The sequence below is a fragment of the Anser brachyrhynchus genome (genome assembly GCF_964034855.1).
Source record: "Anser brachyrhynchus genome assembly, chromosome: 1".
In the NCBI taxonomy this organism is placed as follows: Eukaryota; Metazoa; Chordata; class Aves; order Anseriformes; family Anatidae; genus Anser; species Anser brachyrhynchus.
The window spans coordinates 70,835,157-70,859,812 of NC_137694.1; the positions used below are offsets into that span (position 1 = coordinate 70,835,157).

The 24,656-nt window shown below is 40.6% G+C and overlaps 1 protein-coding gene across 1 annotated transcript in view; it reads left to right on the forward strand.

The window, feature by feature from the left end:
* The window catches only part of LOC308185124 (potassium voltage-gated channel subfamily KQT member 1-like), a 524,663-nt gene that overhangs the window by 21,756 nt on the left and 478,251 nt on the right, over positions 1 to 24,656 (forward strand). The window contains exon 3 of the mRNA XM_080572865.1: positions 16,357 to 16,447. Within this exon, the coding sequence (XP_080428991.1) occupies positions 16,357 to 16,447 (91 nt within the window). The remainder of the gene's footprint in view (positions 1 to 16,356; positions 16,448 to 24,656) is intronic.

Genomic DNA, 24,656 nt, shown 5'->3' on the forward strand with positions numbered 1-24,656 from the left:
TACTCTGAAGCTAGCCCTTCCTCTCTTGCAAAAAGAAAGACTTGTTCTTTTATGGCCAAAAGTGATCAGCAGTGATTCTACATTTCAAATAAATGTATTCTATAAGAGGACATGATACTGTATCTGAAGAAGGTCCAGTCTATCCTGTGTTAGAAAAGTTACATCTTTGTCATTCACTGGAAAGGAGTGACACTCACTGGCCAAAATATATAGTGCCACAAATCAAGTGAATTCAAAGGGTCCTTTGAGTGGTTTTAATTTGAGTTTTGGAAATGAAAAAAGATAGAGTTTCGGCAAATAAATACAGGAGGAAAACAAGAATTAGAAGGAAGTTACAAAAGTCTTAGCAGCCTACGGACAGTTCTAGATCCCCTAGGAAATAAATGCCACCTATTGTCCTCTCTTTTACATCCTCATGCACATATAACCTTTGAAACCTGCATCTCTGTCTTCTCAATTTGTCTCTTCTTTAAGGTTTACAAATCCGGTTACTTTTTCCAAAGCCTAATATGAGATGTTGTTGAAGTTGTAGTGGTAATGTCTGTTGGCTACTGGCTATGCAAGAATAACCTTTTTTTTTTTTTTCTTAATCTTTTTTTTTTCTTCTAATTATTATTGATAATGTTGAAATTATCACATTCCTGTTTCCTCTCATTGTATTTACATGATAGGTATGTAAAATCAATACATATAAGCAAATGATGATTTAATTGATTTACTTCAGGAGATCCTTGATCAGCTTCAAAAAGACATGCTTTAAATATGAAGCAATAAAATAATAATAAAATAATCTTCAGTTCTTGTATGTCTATAGCTAAGCAATTTGCATTTTCCTGAAGCTGACCTGCTGTGAAAAGAAATCACACTTCCCTCACCTGTTTCAGACTGTTGACTTCTTAAAGGGATCTAACATAGCAGAAAAGTAATTTTCGCTCTAATTCCACAGGTAGCAAAGAATATTCACTACCACTGCAAAATCATGCACTATTGGATTTCTGATTTAAAAAAAAAGATAATTAAAAAAATCTCTAAATCCTCTCTTACAATACTTATGATCTTCTGTCAGGCACTTGACTGTCTTTAGCCATAGCCAGTCTTAAATCAGCCATGTGAGATACTGAAAACAATGTAAGCACAACACAGAGTTCACAGTGAGCAAAGACCCTACCGAAATCCTCCTTAAATCTTTGAGAAGGCCGAGCTCCACAGCAATGCTACCAGTAGCATTTGACCTAAGTTATATCATAACCAGCTCTTGTGAAATCAGCAGCAGCTGAATCTTTTGACTGCTATATTCATTGCACAACATGGACCTTCCTGTGCAGTCACAGGAGAAAAATGAAAGACCTTTATTTCTTCCATCCATGGAAAGGGGATTGAGAGATTGTACTCATGTTTTTCTAGGGAAGTACCTTTTCTCCTCTGTTCTATCCTTATGATGGGAGTTTTCCTCCCTGCCCTACTAAACCATCTCTGCTGTTTCACATCTGAGTATCTGACTTCAGCTGTCAGTCTGTGAAGGGTAAATGTTTTTTGCACTACATAGTGGTAAAAGTAGGAAATGCTTACCCAAGCAGTGTGTATTTAAAATCTCTATAAAGCACTATGATAATAAACAACTGCAGTTGCTATATAATTTGTATATTAACAGATCTTAATATAATGAATCTGGTTTCACAGAATCATAGAATGGCTTGGGGAAGGGCCCTTAAAGATCATCCAGTTCCAAACCCCTGCCATGGGCAGGGACGACACCCAGTAGATCAGGTTGTCCACAGCTCCATCCAACCTGGCATTGAACACCTCCAGGGATGGGGAATCCACAACATCTCAGGGCAACCTGTTCCAGTGCCTCAGCATCGTCTGAGTGAAGAATTTCCTCCTAACCTCTAACCTAAATCTCTCCTCTTTTAGTTTAAAGCCATTCCCTCTTATCCTGTCATTATCTGACTGAGCAAAAAGTTTCTCTCCATCTTTTTTATACGCCCCCTTTAGGTACTGAAAAGCTGCAATAAGGTCATGGTTTGTATTGTTTGCAGTATGTAACATGGAATGTCTACTCTATATAACATCCATACTGACAACTTAAAAAGCCCAAGAGAATTCAAGTGAATTACCCATGGCTTTTTTTTGTTATTAGTGAGGGCAGTAAAATAAGACAAAGAGATTTTAAAAGGGAGTAACTGAGATGACAGGGATCTGGAAGAAATTAGCTGAACGGTACTTAGAGTAAGTTTTCCATATGTTATACATGCATTCTGCCTAGAAATAAGATCTGTAACAATGGTAGGAGTGGAAAAGCAGTATTATAAGAAAGATGAGAACAAACACATGGGTTGGTTCCAAGAAATGCTTGGTAAATGTATGGTTGAGTTGTCTGATCTGGTTATCTGCTCTTTCATGAATCAGCCATGTCCCTGTGTTCCTACAGCTATTGACTGGGTGAGGGTCTGTGTTTCAAGAGATGCAAGTCCTGTATGTCTCTGACACTGTTACGTTGTATGGACAAGTATGTTCACCTCTTTATGTCTTTCTCCATTTACCCATCACTGGAATTGCTAATTCGACATATAAGCTCTCTGAGTAAAGGAACTATCTGATGAAGCACAGCTTCTAACAGAGCTTGGTACCCAGTGGTTGTGAGGGCTTCTAAGTAGTAATGTAATCCTTTTGTATTAAATGTCAGAAGGAGAATCTTATGACTGTGGTTACCTTATTTCTGTATCTGCATCTTCTTCAAGTGTGTTAAGGAAAGGCTAAAGACTTGTGTATACTCATGTATAGACTCTTCAAGTGTTGGTTGCTTGTGCTGTAAACTCCTTATTGACTTGCTCTTTTCCATTTGACAAAGTGTTTCAGCGTCTTTTGGTCTGTTCTCAATGCTTTGCTCTGTTTTTTTTTTTTTTTTTTTTTTTTTTTTTTTTTTTTTTTTAATATCCTTTTCCAGTAATAAATAGTGCCTAGGAAAGAAAGTGTGACTTTTGCCCCCTCTGCTGGCTGGCTCATCAGGACCTGGACACACGAGCAATTTCATTTATTTGGTCAGTGTAGCGGCTCATTTAAAGTGATATAACAGTTTTATTACGACTTGAAGAGAACTCTCTACCCCTTGTACCATACCACCATTTTCAAAGAGATGAAAATTTCTGGTTGTAGCAAAACTGCTGAATAGTATGCTCAGCAACTTGGGTACCTTGAAATGAAATAGCTAGCAGGTTGGGAGTGCTGGGCTGTGTAGTTAGTAAATCATGAGAATATGGCTAAAAGCTGTCCCCTGCTGAAGTGTTGCTAACAACTCCCTGACTATGGTGTGTTATCTAGATCTCTTTACCACTTTACCCCTGTTTTTTTCTAAAGACATTATAATTCCAGGTATTTGCCATTAATGAAGAACTAGACATCATTAAGATGCTCTCCATGAACACATTTTTCTTTGTTAACACCATCAGAGGTGGTGAAACTGCTTATGAGACTGCGAAATCAGATTTAAATTTTCAGGAAGCGTGATAAACACGTCTCCTCATTGGCCCTGTCTCTTCTTTACTCCTGGTTGCACAGGTCTGGCTTGTGCTCCTACACCGTGCTGATGAATCTTATGTCTTTACCAGGTGTCTCTCAGCTAAGACATAGCAAATGCAGGGCATATTGAGGAATAGAATTCAAGAGAACCAGATACCAGGTAGGTATCAGGAGAGGTTTACTGAAGGCTTCCAGATGGAACCTCAGAAAGTTGCTTCTTGGATTTAGGTACTTTGGTCACCTTTGATCAGTTTTCAGAAAACAAACAAACAAACAAAACATACTGAAACATTTCTAATTCCCCTTTGGAAATCAATGCAGTAGTTTGTTGTTGTTGTTGTTTGTTTGTTTTTTTTTGTTTTTAATTAATTCTACCAATAGATTGAGATGTCTGACCCTTGAAATAGAAACAATAGCCCTGAACTGTATGCCCAGGAAAGAATAGTTCAACACCTAAGCCACCTCTGTAAAGCTAAGTACCTAAAATCATTCCCCTGCTGCAGCTAACAGTATTCTAAATAAAAATTTGATTTTGTTGACTAGTTTAGCAAGTACTGAAATAAACCAGCTAGACAGACATGAAAACAATTTTAAATGTTTGTTAAGGTGAAACAACAACAACAAAACAACAAACAACAACAAAAAACACCTTTAAGTATTAAAATAAATATTAGTATTCTGTCTAATCCTTTGTGAGTTATAATTTACAAAGCTAGAAAAAATGGCATTTATTATTGCTTCCTGTTTCCTGTGGCATGAATAATGGAATTCCATGTCTGATTTTCCAGAGTTCAGTTTCTGAATCGCTAAATTTTGCCACTGGAATAATTTAGACTGGCTAGTCCTTTACTTTTGTAGAAACCCCAAACTCATAATGATAAGCATTAGCACTTTTATATTTTCTTTAGTTATCACCTTATCTGATACCATAATTACCTGAAAGTATCTGGAAATATATTTTACAGTAATATCTTAAACAAAATACATATTGGTGGTTATCTGTTCTTATCCCAACAGAGCTCATGGTTCAATCAGGTTAAACAGGGTCACTATCTTTGCAACTCATCACCAAAAGAATTAAAAAATAGATTGATCTATATGATCTTTTTTTCCCTTCCATTCCACAGTGCTGCTTTACAAAAAAAACACAGCAGAAACTGTTTTTGTGGTAACCAAGCTTATACATGAAGTGCCTGTACTTCCAGTGGAAATGTAAACTGTCTTATCCAGGTAGCAACTGTTTCAGCAAATTAGAGATAAAATATTTGCTTCCCATTGCTTAAATAAGATTTGAAGGGAGACTAAGAGTTCAAAGAACTAACTTTCACATCCACAACAGACAGAAATTGTTAAAAACAGCCTAAGAACAGAATCTAATCACAAAAAATAAAAATAAAAATACAAAAATCTTGAGATGAGCATCACACATATTCATCCTGTGCAGCTTTATAGAAAAAGGTAACTATAATGTGTGTGTGCCTTAACTATGTCTTCAGTGACCATGCAATCCTTTCTTCTCTCCCACGATTGCTCCATCTGACTCATAGCTGCTAGAAACTCTTGCTGGGCAGGAGGGAACATGAAGATCACCCTAGCCCTGTTCCCCAGCTGCTGGAGGCCTTGTAACAGCCTTGGAAATGGCTTCAGTGAGGTCACTGGTGATATCAGGAGGCCACTATGATGTCATGCACAGCTTGGTCCCCACCCCAAGAGGATCGACAAAACTGAGGGGTGAGGACTGCTCTCCTTGAGACTGTTCCCATGGGACATTTCACTTGCCAGAGAGAAAGGCTGGGCATCACGGGTATCGCTATTGGCCTTCCCATGCAGGTTGTGTGCTGCAGGCCTGGCCCCATCATGGGGCTCCAGGGTCTCTTCCTGGTGACCTTGCCCATAGGCTCTGGGGATCCCAAAATGGAGCCCAGCGTTCCTAGCAGTCTCATTTGTACTGAGCAGAGGGGAGGGCTTGCTTCCTTTGACCTGATGGCTGTACTGAAATGCCTGGGAAATGTTGAAATATTAAATATAAATTTGCTAATTTAGCTGCTTGGCATCACTGAACTAAAGAAATGGCTTATTCCTATTCTTAAGCCTGCAGAAGTGTGTAGTTTTGCTTCATGGAACGACTTATTCTCAACTGTTATTGAAACAGGTAGCATGCTGTATTAGGACTCCACTGGTTTCAAGCAACAACCACATTACAAACATGGGGATTTTATCTATTTATTCACTTTTTTTTTTTTTTTTAAATCTAACCTTTCTGGTAAGAAATTTGGTTACTTCACTTTCTCGTGCACCATGCTTTCTCTTTGACTTAGGATTTTAAAGCTTTTGCTCTTATCATTTTCAACTTCCTTTTTCTACTGAGTTTACAAACTATACAATGTTATTTGTGTGGCTTTCCTAATATGTTCTGCCGAAATCCTCTGCTAGGATTTTTCAGTTTCACTGAGATGAAAGAAGGACATCATGCAGTAGAGTGCAGCACCAAAACTTCTGAGTTAATGACAGCTGAGCTAGTGTAAATACGCAGGGTTAGATATTGTATTCAGGGACAAGCTTGGATCTAAAACTAGTACAGTTGTGTTAGCACAGATTTTTGCTAGGTCAAATCATAAAGCCTTCCCCAAAAGCTAATAATTATTTCCTATATTCACCTGTATTAACATAATTATATTTCATTTATGCTATATGAACAACCTAAACATGGGTGAGCGCATGCTCATTTATTGGCATTGTCTTGAAAATTCCATTAGTAATCTCCACTGGGTTGTATGGGTAAGTTCAGTGATTTCCACCAGCATAACTTTACAGCATTATTTCAAATTTGCATTGTGTTTTTTTTTGTGGGTTCAGATAAATAAATCCTAGGTTGTAGTTAATATTCCTCCAACTTTACAGTTACAAAAAATTGATGGTAGTACACTTGTGTTCTTTTAATAATTTAGAAATTCTGCATTTGGATTGTATATTTCTTCTGCAGTTTAATACGAATTACAATTACACTCAGGCATGAATTAAAATTGTATTACAAATAAACTGCTTAGAGCCTCTTGAAGTGCACAAGGAAATAATTTTTTTTCAAAATCTTTTTCAAATACTTTCATATTCATCAGTTTATATGATTTAAATGGAAGAATGCACTATAGCAAATGTCGTATGGAACACTTATATAATCAGCTATCAAATACTTTCTCCCTGCCTTCAGTTCAAAAGGAACTAGAAATACCCCACTGTCCATGGATATTGCTAAAGAAAACAGCCAGTGCTTAGGAACTTGGATAATCCATGTTAAAGGTCAATCCTAATAGCATGGATCAGAGTAGGTAAATACTCAAAAAAATGCAGAGTTGATTTGGAGACAGTTGTGTGTGTCAAGTTCTAATTACTCAAGAAATTCAGTTATTAATGGTAGCCCAAATCTTCTCAAATCTCTATTTGTGACAAATCTGTAATAACAAATATCACAAATCTCTATTTGTGATAACAGTGACAGAGCCCTTCCAGAGCCATGCAAATAGAAGCAATATTTTTTTTTAATATATCTTCAAATCCTGTTTTAGGCTTGAACAAAGTCAGCTGTTTGTGTGGCAGCTGGGGAATAACTGCCTTTCTTTGACTATGTTAGCACTTAGATGCAGTTGACTTGCAGTGTGTGAATGACTGTGTCAAGCATACAGGCTTCTGTGAATGAAAGTTGTATTCAGTATTCATTATTCTTTGCTCAGTGCTCCTGGGAACCCTGAGACAGGGTCTAAAAATCTGAAACATTCCTATAAGAAGAAAAGGAAAGCTGAAGGGCTCTTGTGTGCCCATAGATGCTAGTATTCTTCACTTTCCCGTTTCTAGTTATGGTCTAACATGATGCATAAAGGACATTGGCTCAGCCTACCCTCCATCTGAGACAAACATGCATTCTGGATGCTTTTGTACACAAGTGTGTGCTAAACTTGAACCTATGTTGTAGGTAGTTTTGTCTCCAGTCTTGCAGCAGTCTCTGTCTCTTGGACTGACCTTGGATCTGTGTTATCATCCTGTCTCTTCGTGCTCCTGCCTGGGCTTCTTGAATGGACCCTGGACTTGTCTTACTACCACAACTCACGTGACAGATCATTGAATGGCTGATGGATCTGGTTGCTCTCATCACCCTGGCCCTCCTCAGCTATTGTAGACCTGAATCCCGGTGAATTAGGGAACAGATTTGCCTGTGTTGTAGTCACCCTTTGCATCTGAATTATGAGGAGCAGCCCCACTCTCAGTGCTCCCTGACAACTAATTACTTTGTTAGGATGTATATGATACAGGTTACATTAATGACTCCTGTAACTTTATTGGTAAAAAGTGCATCCCATATTGAATTCAAAAAGAGCACAATTTTATTTAGGCTACTGAATATTTATTCTTAATGGATTTTGTATATAAATAATTAATCAATATGATTATACTGGCATCTATTAGGGAATTTGGCCTTCAGAGCATACTTCGCTTCTTTCATCTATTGTACCTGTTCTTGCTTTATTGTTCTTGTATTTGGGAATCGGATGTGAAGAACTAATTCGTCTCTTATTCCTACTGACAAAAGTCTTAGCCATTAGCATCTATTGTTGTGATGCTCTGTACAATTAATGTAGCAAAACTCCTCTACATGAGCCACCACGCTATCATAAGTCTGTCTTTCTCTCTCTTTTTATTTATTGCAACAAAAATGTTTACAGTGGACTTGATACAATAATAACTGAAGAGAATCCCATAATCAAGGATGGGAAAAATCAAAGTTCATCCGACATATACCATCAACACTGGAAGTTCTTTGCAAGATCTGCATTGCATCATTGGGCTAGGGAATCATTTTTAACAGATTTTGAGGGTCGTTGTGACATACTCATGGAATGAGTATGAGTAGTCAAGGAACACTATGATTAACTACACTAACAATTAGGAAGAGCATATGGGGTGCTGGAATCTGTGGCTGTTGCATGGAGTTTAGAAGTGGTAGGCTCGTCTTCCTCTTAATTGATAATTCTCACTCTGTGGATTCTAGGCAATACCATTCTCTAACTTTCCTCCTGCATATATGTTCTCCAGATTGCCTTTCCAAATGACTGAGCTGTGGGGTAGTCTTGCCTCTAGTACACAGGAAAAAATAAGTCCTTTATTTTCCAGCTTGACTAAGTCCAGTTCCCACAGCTTCTCTTCAGTTCATGCTCTTTATGCCCTGAGAGAAACACAAAGGTGGTGCAGACAGGCACCCCTGCATCTGGTCCCACACTGCCAGGATGGCTGTGGCCACCCTGTGTATCTGGGGCAACTGCCAGGTTCAGCATGGTGCTGCATGGCACAGGTGATGCTATCTGCAAAGATGGAGAACTCCAACTAAATGTCAGCTTTGGGGATGTGAACATGGGCACAATAAGGAAAAGCTCCAAAGGGATGCCCAAAGACCACTGTGAGAGCCAGAAAAGCCAGCTGATGGGCCTGTGAATTGGAAATTATAGTTTGAGGATAGTTTCATGCAGAGAGGGCAGGTGAGATGCAGCTTCCATTGACAACAGCTGTTGGGGAGCTTCTATCTCCCTGTAAGCCTGTTACAGGGCATAGGCTGGTGCTGTATGGAAGGCTCCCCTCATCCTTGCACTGATGACCTCGAAACACTTCCAAAGACCCTGGCTGACTGGCAGAGGAGCTCATGTCTTCACATGCCTATCTGGGATCTGCTGCAAGGCAAACTGGTGGCCTGAACAGAAACCAATTGGCACTGGGTGGTCATGGCCATCCTGGCAGTCTGGGGCCTCTCAGTGCAGTTTGTAGGATGGGTCTCTGCTGTCTGCTTGGAGAAGGCTGTGCAGGGAGCCCTCAGTGGCCTCCTGGGAGAGGTCTGCTGTCTTCAAGCATGTTTCAATTTCCTCCTGTCCCACCAGCATGTTGGCGTGCCACGCGCTTGTGAGCTTCCCCCATCCCATACAAGTAAAAAGTACATCTATGAGTAAATAAATCACATATTATGGGTATTTGTATACTCCTTTATATCTGTAGCTACATTCATTTTCTGTATTTTGTATTCTATATTCCAAATTTTTATATTGGGTGTAGGTGTCAAGGTGTTGGCACTTGGAGGGGGTGGGGGTGGGGTGCAGCAGGGGCTGCCCTGTGCCGAGCACAGCTTTTTCTAGCTGGTTCTGCCCAGCTCTGATGGATCCACTGCAGGACATGGCTAGGCTGGTCAGCCAAGATGGTGGTGCCTCTGGAAAAAGTATTTAAGGATGGGCAAACCCACTGAACAGGTAGAGAAGGGATACAGTGTGAGGAGCAGCCCTCCAGACACCTAGGACTGAGAAGAAGGAGGGGAGGAGGTGCTCTAGGTGCTGGAGCAGAAGTTTCTCTGTGGCCTGTGGAGGAAACCACGCGGGAGCAGGTTTGTCCTGAAGGGCTGCAGCCTGTGGAAGAAACCATGCTGGAGCAGGAGAAAGTGTGAGGAGGAAGAAGCAGCAGAGAGGAACTGTTATGGCTGGACCCCATAATCCCCATCCCTTTGTGCCACTCAGGGTGTGTGTGAGGGAAGGAGGTAGAGGACCTGGAAATGAAAAATTGAGCATGAGAAAGGGGTGGGGGAGATATTTCAGTTTGTCTTCATTTCTCAGTATCTGAACTTATTTTAACTGGCAATAAAATCATTTTCCCCCAGTAAGGTCTGTTTTGCCCATGATGGTAACTGATAAGTGTTCTCTCTGTATTTGTCTCACCTGGAAAGTGATCTCTCTGTGTTTATCTAAACCCATGAGTTTTTTTGTCACACTTTTTCTCCACATTCTATTGAGGAACGAGAGTGAGAGAACAGCTGGGGGGCAGCTGGCAACTGGCTAACACCAAGCCACCACAATTCTATAGTCTGTGGGCTATATATTATTTATGTATATCTATTTCTCTATGTAGAAACCTATGTACATATAAATATATACATATATCTGAGTCAAGGTCGGCTGCCTCGGAGCCAGCACAGCTGCAGCGCCTGACCACGAGTTGCATGGGGGGGTTCTCCAGCCCTTGCTTCGCCAGAGGCAGCCCGGGACAGTGGCAGGACCAGGCCACACCTGACAGCTCTCGTGACAGAGGCTGACAGGGAGCGGGCATCCCAGGACACCGGCAGCTGCGCCCACGACCTCTGCCTAGGAATAGCCACCGTGTGCCAGCTGGTGGGAGCCACCCACAGTGTGCTGCAGTGTGAGTGTGGCAGCTCATGCAGCAGGGCACAGGGATTCTCTCCCTCCTCCCTTTCGAGTCCATCCTAGCTACTGGCAGTATCTGTGACCACAGTTTTTGTGATGGTCTCTACCAGGCAGAGAACTTGCCCCAGAAAAACTGTGGTGACCCAAACAGAGGGCCTGTCCAGAACCATGGCTGTACAGGTCTCTGGCAGCAGGGAGTGCCAGAGCCTGCTGCTGCCAGGGCCGGGGGGGGGGTGGTGGGCGGCAGGCATTCCACCTGTGTGAGGTGCGAGCAGGTGGAAGATCTGGTCAGCGTGGTGGCAGAGCTGAAAGAGCAGGTTGAGAGACTGAGGGCCATCAAGGACCATGAGCAGGAGATCGACTGGTGGAGTAGCTCCCTGGAGTGCCAGAGGGAATGGCGCCACGGAGATACCACGCAACTGATGGTGAACCCCCTGCCCTGCCCTGTGAGGCAGAGGAGGGGGACCTGAGGGATGGGGAGGGTTGGGAGAGGGTTCCTGCTTGGCATCATGGGTGACCCCCACCTGTTTCCCTTGCATCCCCAGGTCCTGCTAAACAATAGGTTTGTAGCATTGGACGTGGCAGGGGAGGTAAGTGGGGAGGCGCAGGAAGGTTCCCTAAAGAGGTTACCAAAGACGAGGCAGTTGACTCCAGGCATTCAGACTGCCTCAACCAGGAAAGAAGGAAAGAAAGGTGGTTGTGGTAGGCGACTCTCTTCTCAGAGGAACAGAGGACCCCATTTGCAGACCAGACCCGAGCCGTGGGGAAGTGTGCTGCCTACCTGGGGCCCGGGTCAGGGATATAACTAGAAAACTGCCGGAGCTGGTTCACCCCACTGATTATTACCCATTACTCATAGTTCAAGCGGGCATTGATGAAATCTCTCAGAAAAGCCTGCCAACTATGAAGAGAGATTTCAGGGGTTTAGGGCAAATAGTTCAAGGAGCGGGATCGCAAGTCATGTTTTGTGCCATTCCTTCTGGGGAGGTGAAGGACATGGAGAGGGCTAGGAAAACACAGGTAATGAATAATTGGCTGAGAGGCTGGTGTCGTGACAGGAACTTTGGGTTCTTTGACCATGGGGCAGTTTACTCGACCCCTGGTCCCTCAGGAGTCACTCCTGAAGGGCAAAGGGGTCCAGGAAGCCTGGACACTCCTCAAGAAGGAAATTTTAAAGGCACAGGAGCAGGCTGTTCCTGTGTCCCATAAGGCGAGCCAGAGGGGAAGAAGACCAGCATGGATGAACAGGGAACTTTAACTGAGACTCTGGGAGAAAAAGAGAGTCTACATCCGCTGGAAGAAAGGATAGGCTACTTGGGGCAACTACAAGGAAGTTGCTAAGATATGCAGACAGGAAGTTAGAAAGGCAAAAACCCATCTTGAACTCAGATTGGCCACTGCAGTAAAAGAGAACAAGAAATCCTTTTACAAATATATGAACACCAAGAGAAGAGTCAAGGAAAATTTCCATCCTTTCCTTGATGCAGCAGGAACTGTGATCACTGAGGATAAGAATAAGGCTGAGGTTCTCAATGCCTTCTTTACATCTGTCTTTAGTAGTTGGATCAGTTATCCTCAGGGTACTTTACTCCCTGACCTGGATGTCCCCTATCATTCAGGTAGCGAATCCCCACCGTGATCCAGGAAGAGACGGTTAGAGACCTGCTCCTCCATCTGGAATGTCACAAGTCCATGAGACCAGACGAGCTCCACCCTAGGATGCTGAGGGAGCTGGCAGAGGTGATTGCCAAGCCGCTTTCTACCGTCTATCAGCATTCCTGGTTATCTGGAGAGGTCCCAGAGGATTGGAGACTTGCCGATGTGACTCCCATCTACAAGAGGGGCCATAAAGAGGACTCGGGGAACTACAGGCCTGTCAGCCTGAGCTCAGTTCCAGGAAAAGTTATGGAGCAAATCATCTTGTGTGAGATCACATGGCACTTGCATGCCAGGGGTTCAGGCCCAGCCAGCATGGGTTCACAAACGGCAGGTCGTGCTTGTCCAACCTTATCTCCTTCTGTGATCTTTTGACCAGACTGGTAGATGAGGGAAGGGCTGTTGATGTAGTCGACTTAGACTTCAGCAAAGCCTTGGACATGGTCTCCAACAGTATTCTCCTGAGGAAACTGGCTGCCCGTGGCCTAGACGGGTATACTCTTCTCTGAGTGAAGAACTGGCTGGAGGGCCACGCCCACCGGGTAGTGCTTAATGGAGTTAAGTTCAGCTCTTGTCTCGTTACAATGGACATTACAATGACCTGGATGAGGGGATTGAGTGTACCCTCTGTAAGTTTGCAGACGACACCAAGTTGGGAGGTAGTGTAGATCTGCCTGAAAGTAGGGTGGCCCTTCAGAGGGATCTGGATAGGCTGGACTGCTGGGCTGAGGCAAATGAGATGAAGTTCAATAAGGCCAAGTGCCGGGTCCCGCACTTTGGCCACAATAACCCCATGCAACGATATAAGCTTGGGGCAGAGTGGCTAGAAGACTGTGAAGAGGAAAGGGACCTGGGAGTGTTGATTGATGCTTGGCTGAACATGAGCTGGCAGTGTGCCCAGGTGGCCAAGAAGGCCAACAGCATCCTGGCCTGTATTAGAAATAGTGTAGCCCGCAGGAGTAGGGAGGTGATCATCTCCCGTACTCACCTTTGGTGAGGCCGTGCCTCGAGTACTGTGTTCAGTTTTGGGCCCCTCACTACATGAAGGACATTGAGGGCCTGGAGCGTGTCCAGAGAAGGGCAACAAAACTGATGAGGGGTCTGGAACACAAGTCTTATGAGGAGCGGCTAAGGGAGCTGGATTGTTTAGTCTGGAGAAGAGGAGGCTCAGGGGAGACCTCATTGCACTCTACAACTTCCTGAAGGGAGGTTGTACTCTTCTCTCAGATAACTAATGATAGGACTCAAGGAAATGACCACAAGTTGCACCTGGGGAGATTTAGATTAGATATCAGGAAAAACTTTTTCTCTCAAAGAGTGATCAGGTGCTGGAACGGCCTGCCCAGGGACATGGTGGAGTCATCATCCCTTGCGGTGTTCTAGAAGCACCTGGACAAGGTGCTGGACAGGGAACTCCCGGAAAGAGTCCAGCGGAGGGCCACAAAGATGATACGGGGCCTGGAGCATCTTCCCTATGAGGAAAGGCTGCGAGACCTGGGTCTGTTCAGCCTGGAGAAGAGAAGACTGAGAGGGGATCTTATCAATGTGTATAAATACCTGAGGTGTGGGAGACAGAGGGATTTGGCCAACCTCTTTTCAGTGGTTTGTGGGGATAGGACAAGGGGCAATGGCCACAAGATAGAGCACAGGAAGTTCCGCACCAGCATGCGAAAGAACTTCACGGTGAGGGTAACAGAGCACTGGAACAGGCTGCTTAGGGAGGTTGTGGAGTCTCCCTCTCTGGAGATATTCAAGGCCCATCTGGACGCCTACCTGGGCAGCCTGCTCTAAGGAGCCTGCTTTGGCAGGGGGGTTGGACCCAGTGATCTTTCGAGGTCCCTTCCACCCCCTTCGATTCTGTGATTTTGTGATTCTGTGATTCTGTGATCTAATCATGAAGTATGAAAACATGTGGGTTATGTCATTTTCAAAAATGTTGGGTTTTGTGTGTATCATAGGCAGGAGCTTTCAGGTGACTGGAAGATGAGGAGGACTTTTGGGCAAGTGGGACATATGGTAGACAGTAGGAGCAGGGCTTACCCCCACTGAATGAGCTTGGTGACACCAGTCCCTGCTCATGCTGGGTCAGGGTTCTCATGCTGCTACTGCCCTCTGCCAAGCTCCCTCTGCAGTGTCACCCCTGTGCAGTGCCACGGGGCCACAGCTGTGTGCACCACCCCAGGTGTAGTCCAGCAAAAGGGAACCATCATTGCCCTTTACCTTCTGGCCAGGCTACCAGGGATGCAGTCTGGATACTGACAGCCTTCATCTGATCTGGGTTTGTGCCCTCACACTACTCAGGACTTGTTATTTATTCATGTTTAGTTTTTATGAGATTCCTGTAGGCCTGTTCCTGTAGCCTGTCTAGGCACCTTTGAGCAGTGGCTCTGCTCTCAGGTTTGTTGACTGCAACCCAGGTTTGGTGTCATGTGTGGACCTGATGAAGCACATTTCATGTCTTCTTCTGGAACACTAATGAAAATATTGACCAGTACAAGTGCCTAAGGAGTTCTTATGTATCAAGTCTCTAGGTTGAATGTGAGTTTTTGCCCTTCCTGACAAGTTCTTCCTCCTATTTGTTTTTAATGTAAAAGCCACCAAAAGCACACTAAATTTTAGTGTGTTTAAGTTTACTGAAATCATGCAAGTTTAGTAGTGCAGTCACCAGCACTGTTAGTCTGTCATTTGTTCATTTGTTTTGAAGTTCTAGAACAAGCCTTGTCAAGAATGTTTATCTTCTTCAGAAGTTTTTTTTTTTTTTTTTTTTCCTGAAAAAATGTCTCATGCAGGACTGACTGTTAAGGTTTTATTGCTCGTTTGGGAGTTTAGGATATACACCCTTGACGTGGAAACAGAGGAAATGACAGATGAAAGAGCTGGTACACAACAGGGAATGTTACTGTTTATGGCTGTTAGTGGAAGAAATCTCATTTTCTTATTTTTCTCTTGTTTTCTGAATGAACTTAAGAGATGATGAAAAATGTAGTGCAAACAAAGTTTGCATAAAGCTTTTATTTTAACCGTTTACTTAAATGTTTAACATTTTGCCAATGGTGGGAAGATGGCTGAGACATTTTGTGCATCATGATGATGTATATTCTGCCAATCCTTAAGCATTTAGTCAACTAGGATTCAATTTCACATTTTATTTTCTGCTTCTCATAACTTCAATTTTGATTCATTTTAAACAATTTTGGGAAATAGGAATATGTATTTTGAGATTTTTTTTTTTTTTCTTGTTCTGAATAATGATACTGGAAATACTATGTTAGTAGCTGTTTATACTGTATTTATGTAAGTTGCAAGTTCATGGAATGCAGTTAATGGAACAGTTTTCATTAAAGTTACGAATCCTCACTCTAGTCATATGTCTAATTCTTCTTTAATTAATGTATTATCAATTATTATAGCTTTCTACCAAAGTGTATAAGTTATACATCAATCAGTGTCTTTACATGAAACATTCATTACTACTAGCTTCTCTGGAAAATTCTACATGGTAATTTGAGTTTGATCTGTTGATTTAACATCAGAGAATCATTAAGGAAGATTGAAAAAGACCTCCCAAGATCATCTGGTCCAGCCATACCCTTAACACCAATATTACCCACTAAACCACGTCCCCTAAGTACCACATCCAACCTTTTCTTAAACACCTCCAAGGACAGTGACTCCAACACCTCCCTGGGCAACCCATTCCAACGTCTAGCCACTCTTTCTGAGAAGAATTTTCTCCTTATTTCCAACCATCCTTTCAGTTCTTTCATTCCATGTTTCTTAAGTTATGGAATGCAAAACAAAGACATTCAGAGCATAATCTTTATTTGACTAGGAAGAATGAATGAATTAAATTCAAAGTACTTGTGATTAAAAATGTTACATGAATGAAAGAACTAAAACTAGACTTAAATTTACAGTTCAACTTAACAAGTCACTAACCACTGTTTTCTTTTTACAGATTTCTCTTGGTGTTGATTTGTTTAATATTCAGTGTACTGTCTACTGTAGAACATTATTCTGAATTTGCCACTGGAACCCTTTTCTGGATGGTAAGCGAACTTTTGGGGGAAAGACACTTTTTTGGGAAAGTTTTGACTAACTGTGAATTGCTTTAGGTGAACAAAGGAGATAATTTTAAAAATCCTCATACAAAACATGATACTTAATTTAAAATATTACCTGCCTTTACTTTAAGGAAGGTCATAATTTAAAAGGAATGATTACTAAACTAAGAGAGTACTTGCTCAATTGATTGTTTTTATATACTTGCTTTACATAAGTTATGAAATTGTACACTGTAGTTTTCACAATGGGTGATTGCTGTCTTATGCAGTATGAAACAGAATATTCCATAGCCAGGAATGTATTTTTAAAACAAAACTTTTCTAAGTCTTCTAGTGAAAACTGTGCAAGAACCACGCTTTTCTGAAGTACCCGAATTTCAGGACTGTCGTAACCCGATCTAGTGAAGGTATCCCTGTCCGTGGCAGGGGAATTGGAACTAGATGATCTTTAAGGTCCCTTTCCACCTAACTCTTTCTATGTTCCATTATATAATTCTAAGTGATTTCTGTTAGACTAGTTTGTCAGTATATCTAACAGGAAGGAACAGCTTTTATCACAGTTTTGTGCATTTGACTATGAAGTTGGTAGTTTTCAGTTCATGGGGCTGTTAGTAATCCATCCATGTATCAGTTTTATACGTGGTATTTTGCAGAAGCATAAAGTCACTGTGCTGCTTATGTAACATCCTTATCTAAGACCCTTTTTCTTGCTATTAAAATCTTAAGTAGTCATTAAAAAAAAAAAAAGATGCTGCAATAAGAAAAGCAGCTCACTTGGAGGTAGACAGAGGCTACTTATTGATTTCACAGTGGCTAGGTAACAATTCTTTTCATCACTACTACTTTTTATCTGAACTATCAGCGGCTAGTTCAGAGGTGAAATGTACTTGAACTGTGTTACTAGTCCTGCGATATTAAGTGTTTTAAAAATGTGAGTTTCCATCTAGTGACAATTCATGAACTGTTACAAAATACATATATACTGAAGTATTAATTTGAAGCAGGTGGGAATTAAAGTACAAATCATTTCTGTAAGGACCTCAGAGACTTTTCCTCCTCTGCTCGCCCATGGCCTCCTTTAGAAAGTTAAGAATGATAAAGCATCCTTTGTTAAAAATGGAGTAAATCATTTTTAAACAGTTGCTGAAAACATCTGGATTTTAGCTACTCAGGTCCTCTATCTCAAAGTGTGATAGTCTCAGAAGTTTTATTATAATTTCTTTTTGTTAAGTGCTTCTAAGATTTCTAATGTGATGCATTTTGGTTTTCCAGCTGGTTTGAAAACAAAAATAAGTTATTATTTGTTTTACTGTGGCTTAGACTACATTAGTACACGTGGCTTTCATGTGCAGTTGACTAAGCCATGTTTAGGATCCCTGAGTTGTTTTTGGATTTGACTAATGTTAATTCTGTAACAAATGTTGATTAACCTTTAAGCCATATTCAGTGTCAAACAAAGTGCAGTCTTCTGCCATTCATATGTAATCTTCTCATACTCACTGAAGGATGCAGAGCAATTATAGTTCAGTATAACCACCACCAGAAACAGTAATACTAGTAAAGATTTAATGTTGAGCTGCTTGAGAACAGTGGAGAGTGCCAGCATGGTAAGATACAAGACTGGACCAAATCATCTATTGGATCAAATTCAGAATGAAATTGATTTATTTCTCTTCTCATTCAAGAAACATGCAATTCTTTGCATAGCCCTATTACTGAGTCAGTAGCTGATAAATACTAGTATGTCATGCTGGTGTTGTTTTCGTAGTTGTGAAGGTATATTGTGGTAGATGAACAGTTGAGAAGGATTGACTTAAAAATTATAATGTTGAAAGTTGATAAAACCTGACAAGAAGGATATCATTTGACACTTGTAGATGCTTAAATGTGTTTGTATTTTCTTATAGAGGGTGAGATGTCATGCCAAATACAATTTTGGATAATATGTGTCACTGGAGAAAATATTGCACATTAGTAACAGATGTAACTGCAGGTGTGTCCTAAGCCACTGAAACCTTCTATCAAATACTTAATTTTCTGATATTCATGTTGTATCTGGGTGGTGTAAGATAACAACATTAGGTGTGAAACCTAAAAAAGACCCAAACCTTTATCCAGCCCCCTCTCGCATAAACCAACATATGTTTTCAAGTCTCTGACAATTGAAGTGATTTCTAGAGAAAAAAGAAAAAAAGACTCTTTAGTTCTGCATTTGCATGTTAAGGCCAATCTATAATTTTTGAGGCTTTGAACGTGTTGCTTAGCCACAGTTTCTGATGAAGGTTTATTGCTATGCTTCCCCAAATGTGGGAAATTTGCTCTATTTAAGGTCCTTGCTTGGGCTTAAAGGGAAATACTGTTTTTTACACATATGTAGAAAAGACATGCTGTAAAATGTTGTTTACATGTGGTAAAATAAGTTCACTTCTGTGGTAGAAGGAATAGTAAAACTTGTCTTGAGTTTTCAAATGCTACCATTTGAAAGAGGTTTTTATTCTCGTAGTACTAAATATTTTCCATATTCATGTCACTGCTCTAGGAAGGTTCATTTTTTTTTTCCAGCTGTAAGAGAAATTTAATTGTTCCATGTAAAAACATTGTATTATCTTTGTTAATTCCCGTGACTATTTTTTTTTCCTTTTTGTCCTCTGGCTATTTATCAAAATGGTAAATGAAAAAAGTGACAGTAACATTGGCACAATGGATCATGCTAATAAACACTGACAGAACAGAGAGTGAAGAGTAGTGATTTTCAGGAAGCTTAAAGGTTTAGGTTTTATTTATTTTCATTTATTTGTTGATTTATTGGTGTCCATCTATAGCAGATACCTGTCCAAATTATCTGTACCCTTTCAGTCTAAAAACAAGATTGAAAGCCCTGGAAGAACAGACTGTTTCTATGTGTTTTTTTTTTTTGTTTTATTTTGTTTTGTTTTGTTTTTCCTTAGTGTTTATTTTGGGCTAAGCCTAAAGTTATTTCTAAGTTCTTTCTCCCTTTTGGTAGAGGGACTGTGAAGTTGAAGTGTGTATATACAGATGACTTAGGAGGTTTATTTTACTCTTACTACAAAAATCAGGAATGTGCAGTTTCTTAGAAGTATAAATTTGTAAATGGAAAAAATGAAAACAAAACAAAATTAAGCAAAAGTTTGGGGACATTAAGAAGCAAAAGGGACTGCTTGTTCATTTGACACCTTCTATGACTTAGGTTGTACAATTAACTTCTCTGATTAAAAATTGTTTCAACTGGATAATGCATTATAGGGAAATGACTGATCTTGATTTAAAAAAGGGAGGTGTTCTATGCTTCTGAGGACGTTATGTAACAATGATACACCAGCACTAGTATAATTCAAAGGACTAGCCCTCCTTTGCAGTGCAATTCTATATCTCAGCTATATGGCTTCTGTTCCACATCCTTGAGTTTTGCCACTTAGCCTACCAAACTGTCTACATGACTGTGTAACTTTGCTGTTGCAGCTTCTCTAATACTGTTGGAATTATGGGGTAGAGGTAAATTCGAGACACCTGACTTGAACCAACTTAAAGAAGTCATGTCCAAGTAGCCAGGGCAGACAGGGTTTATTGATGATGGACTATTATGAAGTATGTGATTTCTCACCTATAACCTATAGAATCAAATATAACATCTCAGTCAAAGCCCTCTGTACTGCTTTCATGACCTCCCAACTTTTCTAGCAATATTCTGTCTCTTTTTCCAGCTCTTGTGTTGACATTCCCATGGTTAAAATAAGCTTGTCTCTATGTTCATTCTCCATTGGTTTACATACCCATTTGTAAACACACTTCTTGCATGAGATTTATTAATGTGCCACGCTGTCCTCAAAATTGGGACACTTTCATTCTTCCGTTTTCTTCATTGAAAACTTGGATCTATTTTTGATAGATCCAAAATCCTCTTAAAAATGAATATTATTCTTAAGAAAGTAAAGATAGAGATGTGCTGACTGAATGAATCAGCAATCATGGTTTTCAAACTTGCATATCCTGATTATACCATCTCACAAGCATTTTTTAGATTGTTTTTGGTGTTTAAAAGCTTCTGTGTTCACCGACTATAAAAAGAACATCCTGACCTTACAATTCTGTTCAGATTTAGCATGCTTATCCATTTTGGCATAGGTTATTATCAACACCCTGATGTTAAAGTGAGATTTGAAGACCTGTATATTAAACGGGTTCTATCAAGAGTTGTAGTAAAAAGGCTACACCTCTAAGAGGGAAGAGAGCAGTCAGAATAGGTGTTAATGTGAGGCACAAATGTCCATAAAAGAGTTGGCTTGGGATATGAACCTTTAGCTTAGCTTCTACTTCTGCCTCTGCAGGACTGTTTTACACTGCAGCATTGAATTATGGGACTAAAATGAATACTGGTATTTCTACGGTGCCTTTTTCCTGTGTCTTCAACTATTCTGGTAAACTATCTTGTTTTGCTCGTACCCATCATGATCCAGATGGCATTTTGTATTCCCTTGTTCCGTAGTTAACCCTTACATTTCTCCCAGAAACCCATGGTAATCCACCATAATTCCTATCAGCTCTTTCATGTCAAAACTGTGCAGCATAACTAGGTTGTAAGAGAAGCATACATGTGTTTGGAGGACTGTCTGTACAGTTTATGCCAAACACCACAATTTTAGCTGAAAGAAAATGAGTAGTCGTCTCTGATTCCATTTCAGCATGCAATCACAATTCAGCTATAATTGCAACTATTAGATCTTATTCCATGATGACTTAGGCTGTTTGCTCACTCTTAAGAAGGCTAATGTGAGAGTGTCTTACTGCTATCTTTCCCTACCTAATGGGAAAATATAGATAAGGGTCAGACTGGAGGAGGCTGCGGCCCATGGAGAGCCCCTGCAGGAGCAGGCCCCACGCCGGAGCTGCAGCCCATGGAGAGGAGCCCACGCAGGAGCAGGGGGTCTGAAGGGAGCTGCCGCCCATGGGGGACCCCTGCTGGAGCAGTTTGCTCCTAACGGATGGACCCCGTGGTACGGAGCCGTGTGGGAGCAGTTATTCAAGAGCTGCTGCCTGTGGGAAGCCCACAGAGGAGCAGTTCGGGAAGGATGGCATTCTGTGGGAGGGACCCCACGTAGAGCATGGACAGGGAGTGACTGTGAAGGAGTGACTGACCACAGCCCCCATTCCCTGTTCCCCTGCACTGCTCAGGGGGAGGATGGAGAAGAGGGTGGATGGGGGTAAGGTCTTTTTAGTTTGCTTTTTGTTTCTCACTGCTCTTCTCTGCTAGTGATAAACAATAAATTTATATTATATTATATTATATTATATTATATTATATTATATTATATTATATTATATTATATTATATTATATTATATTATATTATATTATATTTATTATATTATATTATATTATATTATATTATATTATATTATATTACATTACATTACATTACATTATATTATATTATACATATTATATATATATATATGATAGGGAGCTATGCTGAGTCTGGTTTACACATGACAGTAACTGTTGAGTGATGTCCCTGTCCTTATCTCAACCCTTAAGGCCTTTCCATCATATTTTTTCCCCTTTTCTGTTGAGGAAGGGGAGTGAGAAGTGATTGTGGTGGAGTTCAGCTGCCCAGCAGGGTAAAACCATCTCACTTTGCAATTACAAGACATCTCTCAAGACTTTTTAGAGAGCATGACTTTCTGGGCCCAGTGGATGATCAAGATGTATACATCTATGCTCATGGATTAGTTTGCTTTATGCACATTATTAATATATAAATGGACTTTGCACTTGACCTGCTCAGTGCATTTGTTAAATTCCCAGTTTTGTTTCTATTGTTCCCTTTCTGGGGAAGATATTGCTGGAGCGTTAGGCTGCTAACAAAAATAGCAGCTGACCAAAATCTACTTGAGCCTTTATAGGTTTTTAGGAAACACGTTGTTGCATCCCACTATGTAACAATTACATTTTGTACATTAGGATTCTTCCTCTTGTCTGCAGGGCCATTTCTGGAACAGAGGCTGTGGTATGCCTGCATGCGTGTTTAAGGGGTATGTCTGTGTGTGTGTGTGTGTGTGTGTGTGTGTGTGTCTGTTCATGACTATTCCTCACGCAAGTCTTACTTGTATGACTTATCATCTTTCTGAAACTTTTCCCACTCTGGTAGTAAGGCTTGCAAATTAGTCATGCAGCAGAAGATTGCCCTATTGCTAACTAACCTATGCTAATGTAAGTGCATTTGTCTACACTGATATATGAGGAGCATCTTCCTTTTCATAGAGCCTTACTGTCTGCTTTAATACAGAGGTGGATTGACTGCTTTGTTCTTTTCTTCCACCTTCTAGAAACAAGCTTGCTCAAGTTCTACATTTTGCATTACAAACATGTACCTTTAGTTCAAAGGAATAAAAGACCAAAGTTGTGTAGAAAATATTTATTAAAGTGTCAGAATAACAAGCCCTTACATAAATCATTATGTACAACATAAACTCTTTCCAAACTCATGAGCACAAAAAGTTGCTATTAAAATGTGCATCTATCCACCAAATCAGTCAGTTTAGTAATGATTATTCAGTTCAATTAAACAAAACTAACTCCATAAAGATCTGTATTCATTATCCTTTCAAGGTGCATGAAATGTACACAATGAATGTTTTAAATATATATATATACATATATTATCTATATACGTATAGTTCAGATTGCTGTATGTGCTGTGGTATGATAGAGTCTCTAGTTTCCTATGTTTTCCTTGGTCCTCGTTCTGTACCACTGGGAGCTTGTCTGTCTGTATTTAGGACTTGCTTCATGAGAAAGTTCTTGTACAAAGTCTGGAGAAACAAGCACAAAGAAGCATGTTCCATCCCCCACCACCACATCTTTACTCCTAGCACATACCATGCACTCTGGTTATCTACCTTCTAGTACTCAGGCATGACATAGTAATTTGTGAGGCCATATCACAAGTTCATAAACACCATCCTGGGCAGGATTATTTCAAAAATTTATTTTCAGTATACAGCAGTTTAAGTTACCTTTTCAGTAGTCACAGTTACAAAACTGCTTGTAGCCATCCCTCACATACTGCTTTTTTGGATCAATTTGCTGCTTGGTTTTGCCAATTTGTTGTGGTGTGATCAAAATGGAGGATTTCTTCCAAGTCTTACGTCTGCTTTCTTATTACCTGCTCTGATATTTAAAGCATGAAGTATTGGGAAAAATGTATAGAAACGGGACTTAAAATTGAGTTGTGATGGACTGTTCTTCCAGTAGTTAGGTATTAAATTAATTCTCCAACACTTGGTGCACCAAATCAGGATTTTACAACAGGCCACTATAGGTGGAAGCCAAATCTTGGTGGAAGTTTGTTATGGACTGCTTGATCAGGATAAAAAAAAAAAAAAAAAAAAAAAAAAAAAGCAGGCAAAGTCATCTTTAAAAAACTGAAAATTTTGGGGCATGTACCCTTTTTCTTATGGAGGACTTTCATCCAGCTAACACCCATTAAAAAAAGCAACACAGTAAGATGCAAGTGATCTGTGATCTGAGAGATTTTAGTGTTTCAGGGTTAACATCTAGGTATGGGTACTGAGTGGAACAACTGGGAATGAAACAGTTGTATCTACTATTCAGATCTACAAGGAAAATTATTTGGGGATATAATAATCAAAGACAATGCATTGTCTGTAGCAATCAGGATATTATGCCATTTAAGATCCTGGAAGGAGTACAAACTTAGACTTCAGTAATAGCAACTCTGAAAGGTCAACAAGCTCAGGACAGCTAGCAGGCCTTTAAAGTCAATCTCTAAATGCAGCGAAGCAATGAATTCTAGGAACAGTAGAACAAGGGAAGTGACTATTCCCCTTTACTTAGGGCTAATTTGACTACATCGAGGACAGTGCACCTAGTTTTGGCTCACCACTGCAAGAAAGTCTTCGAAAAACTGGAGCAAGTTCAGCATAGGAACATCAAGATGATGAGGTTGTTGGACTCATTTGATCTTGTGATATTGCCTCAAAAAATTACCATGTCATGCCTGAGTACCAGAAGGTGGATAACCAGAGTGTATGGTATGCACTAAGAGTAAAGATTTGGGGTAGGGGATGGAATGTGGCTTTCTTGCCTTATAAATTTGGCACACCACATGGTAAAGCCTGTACCCAAGATGCATGAGAGCATCAGAATTTCAGGT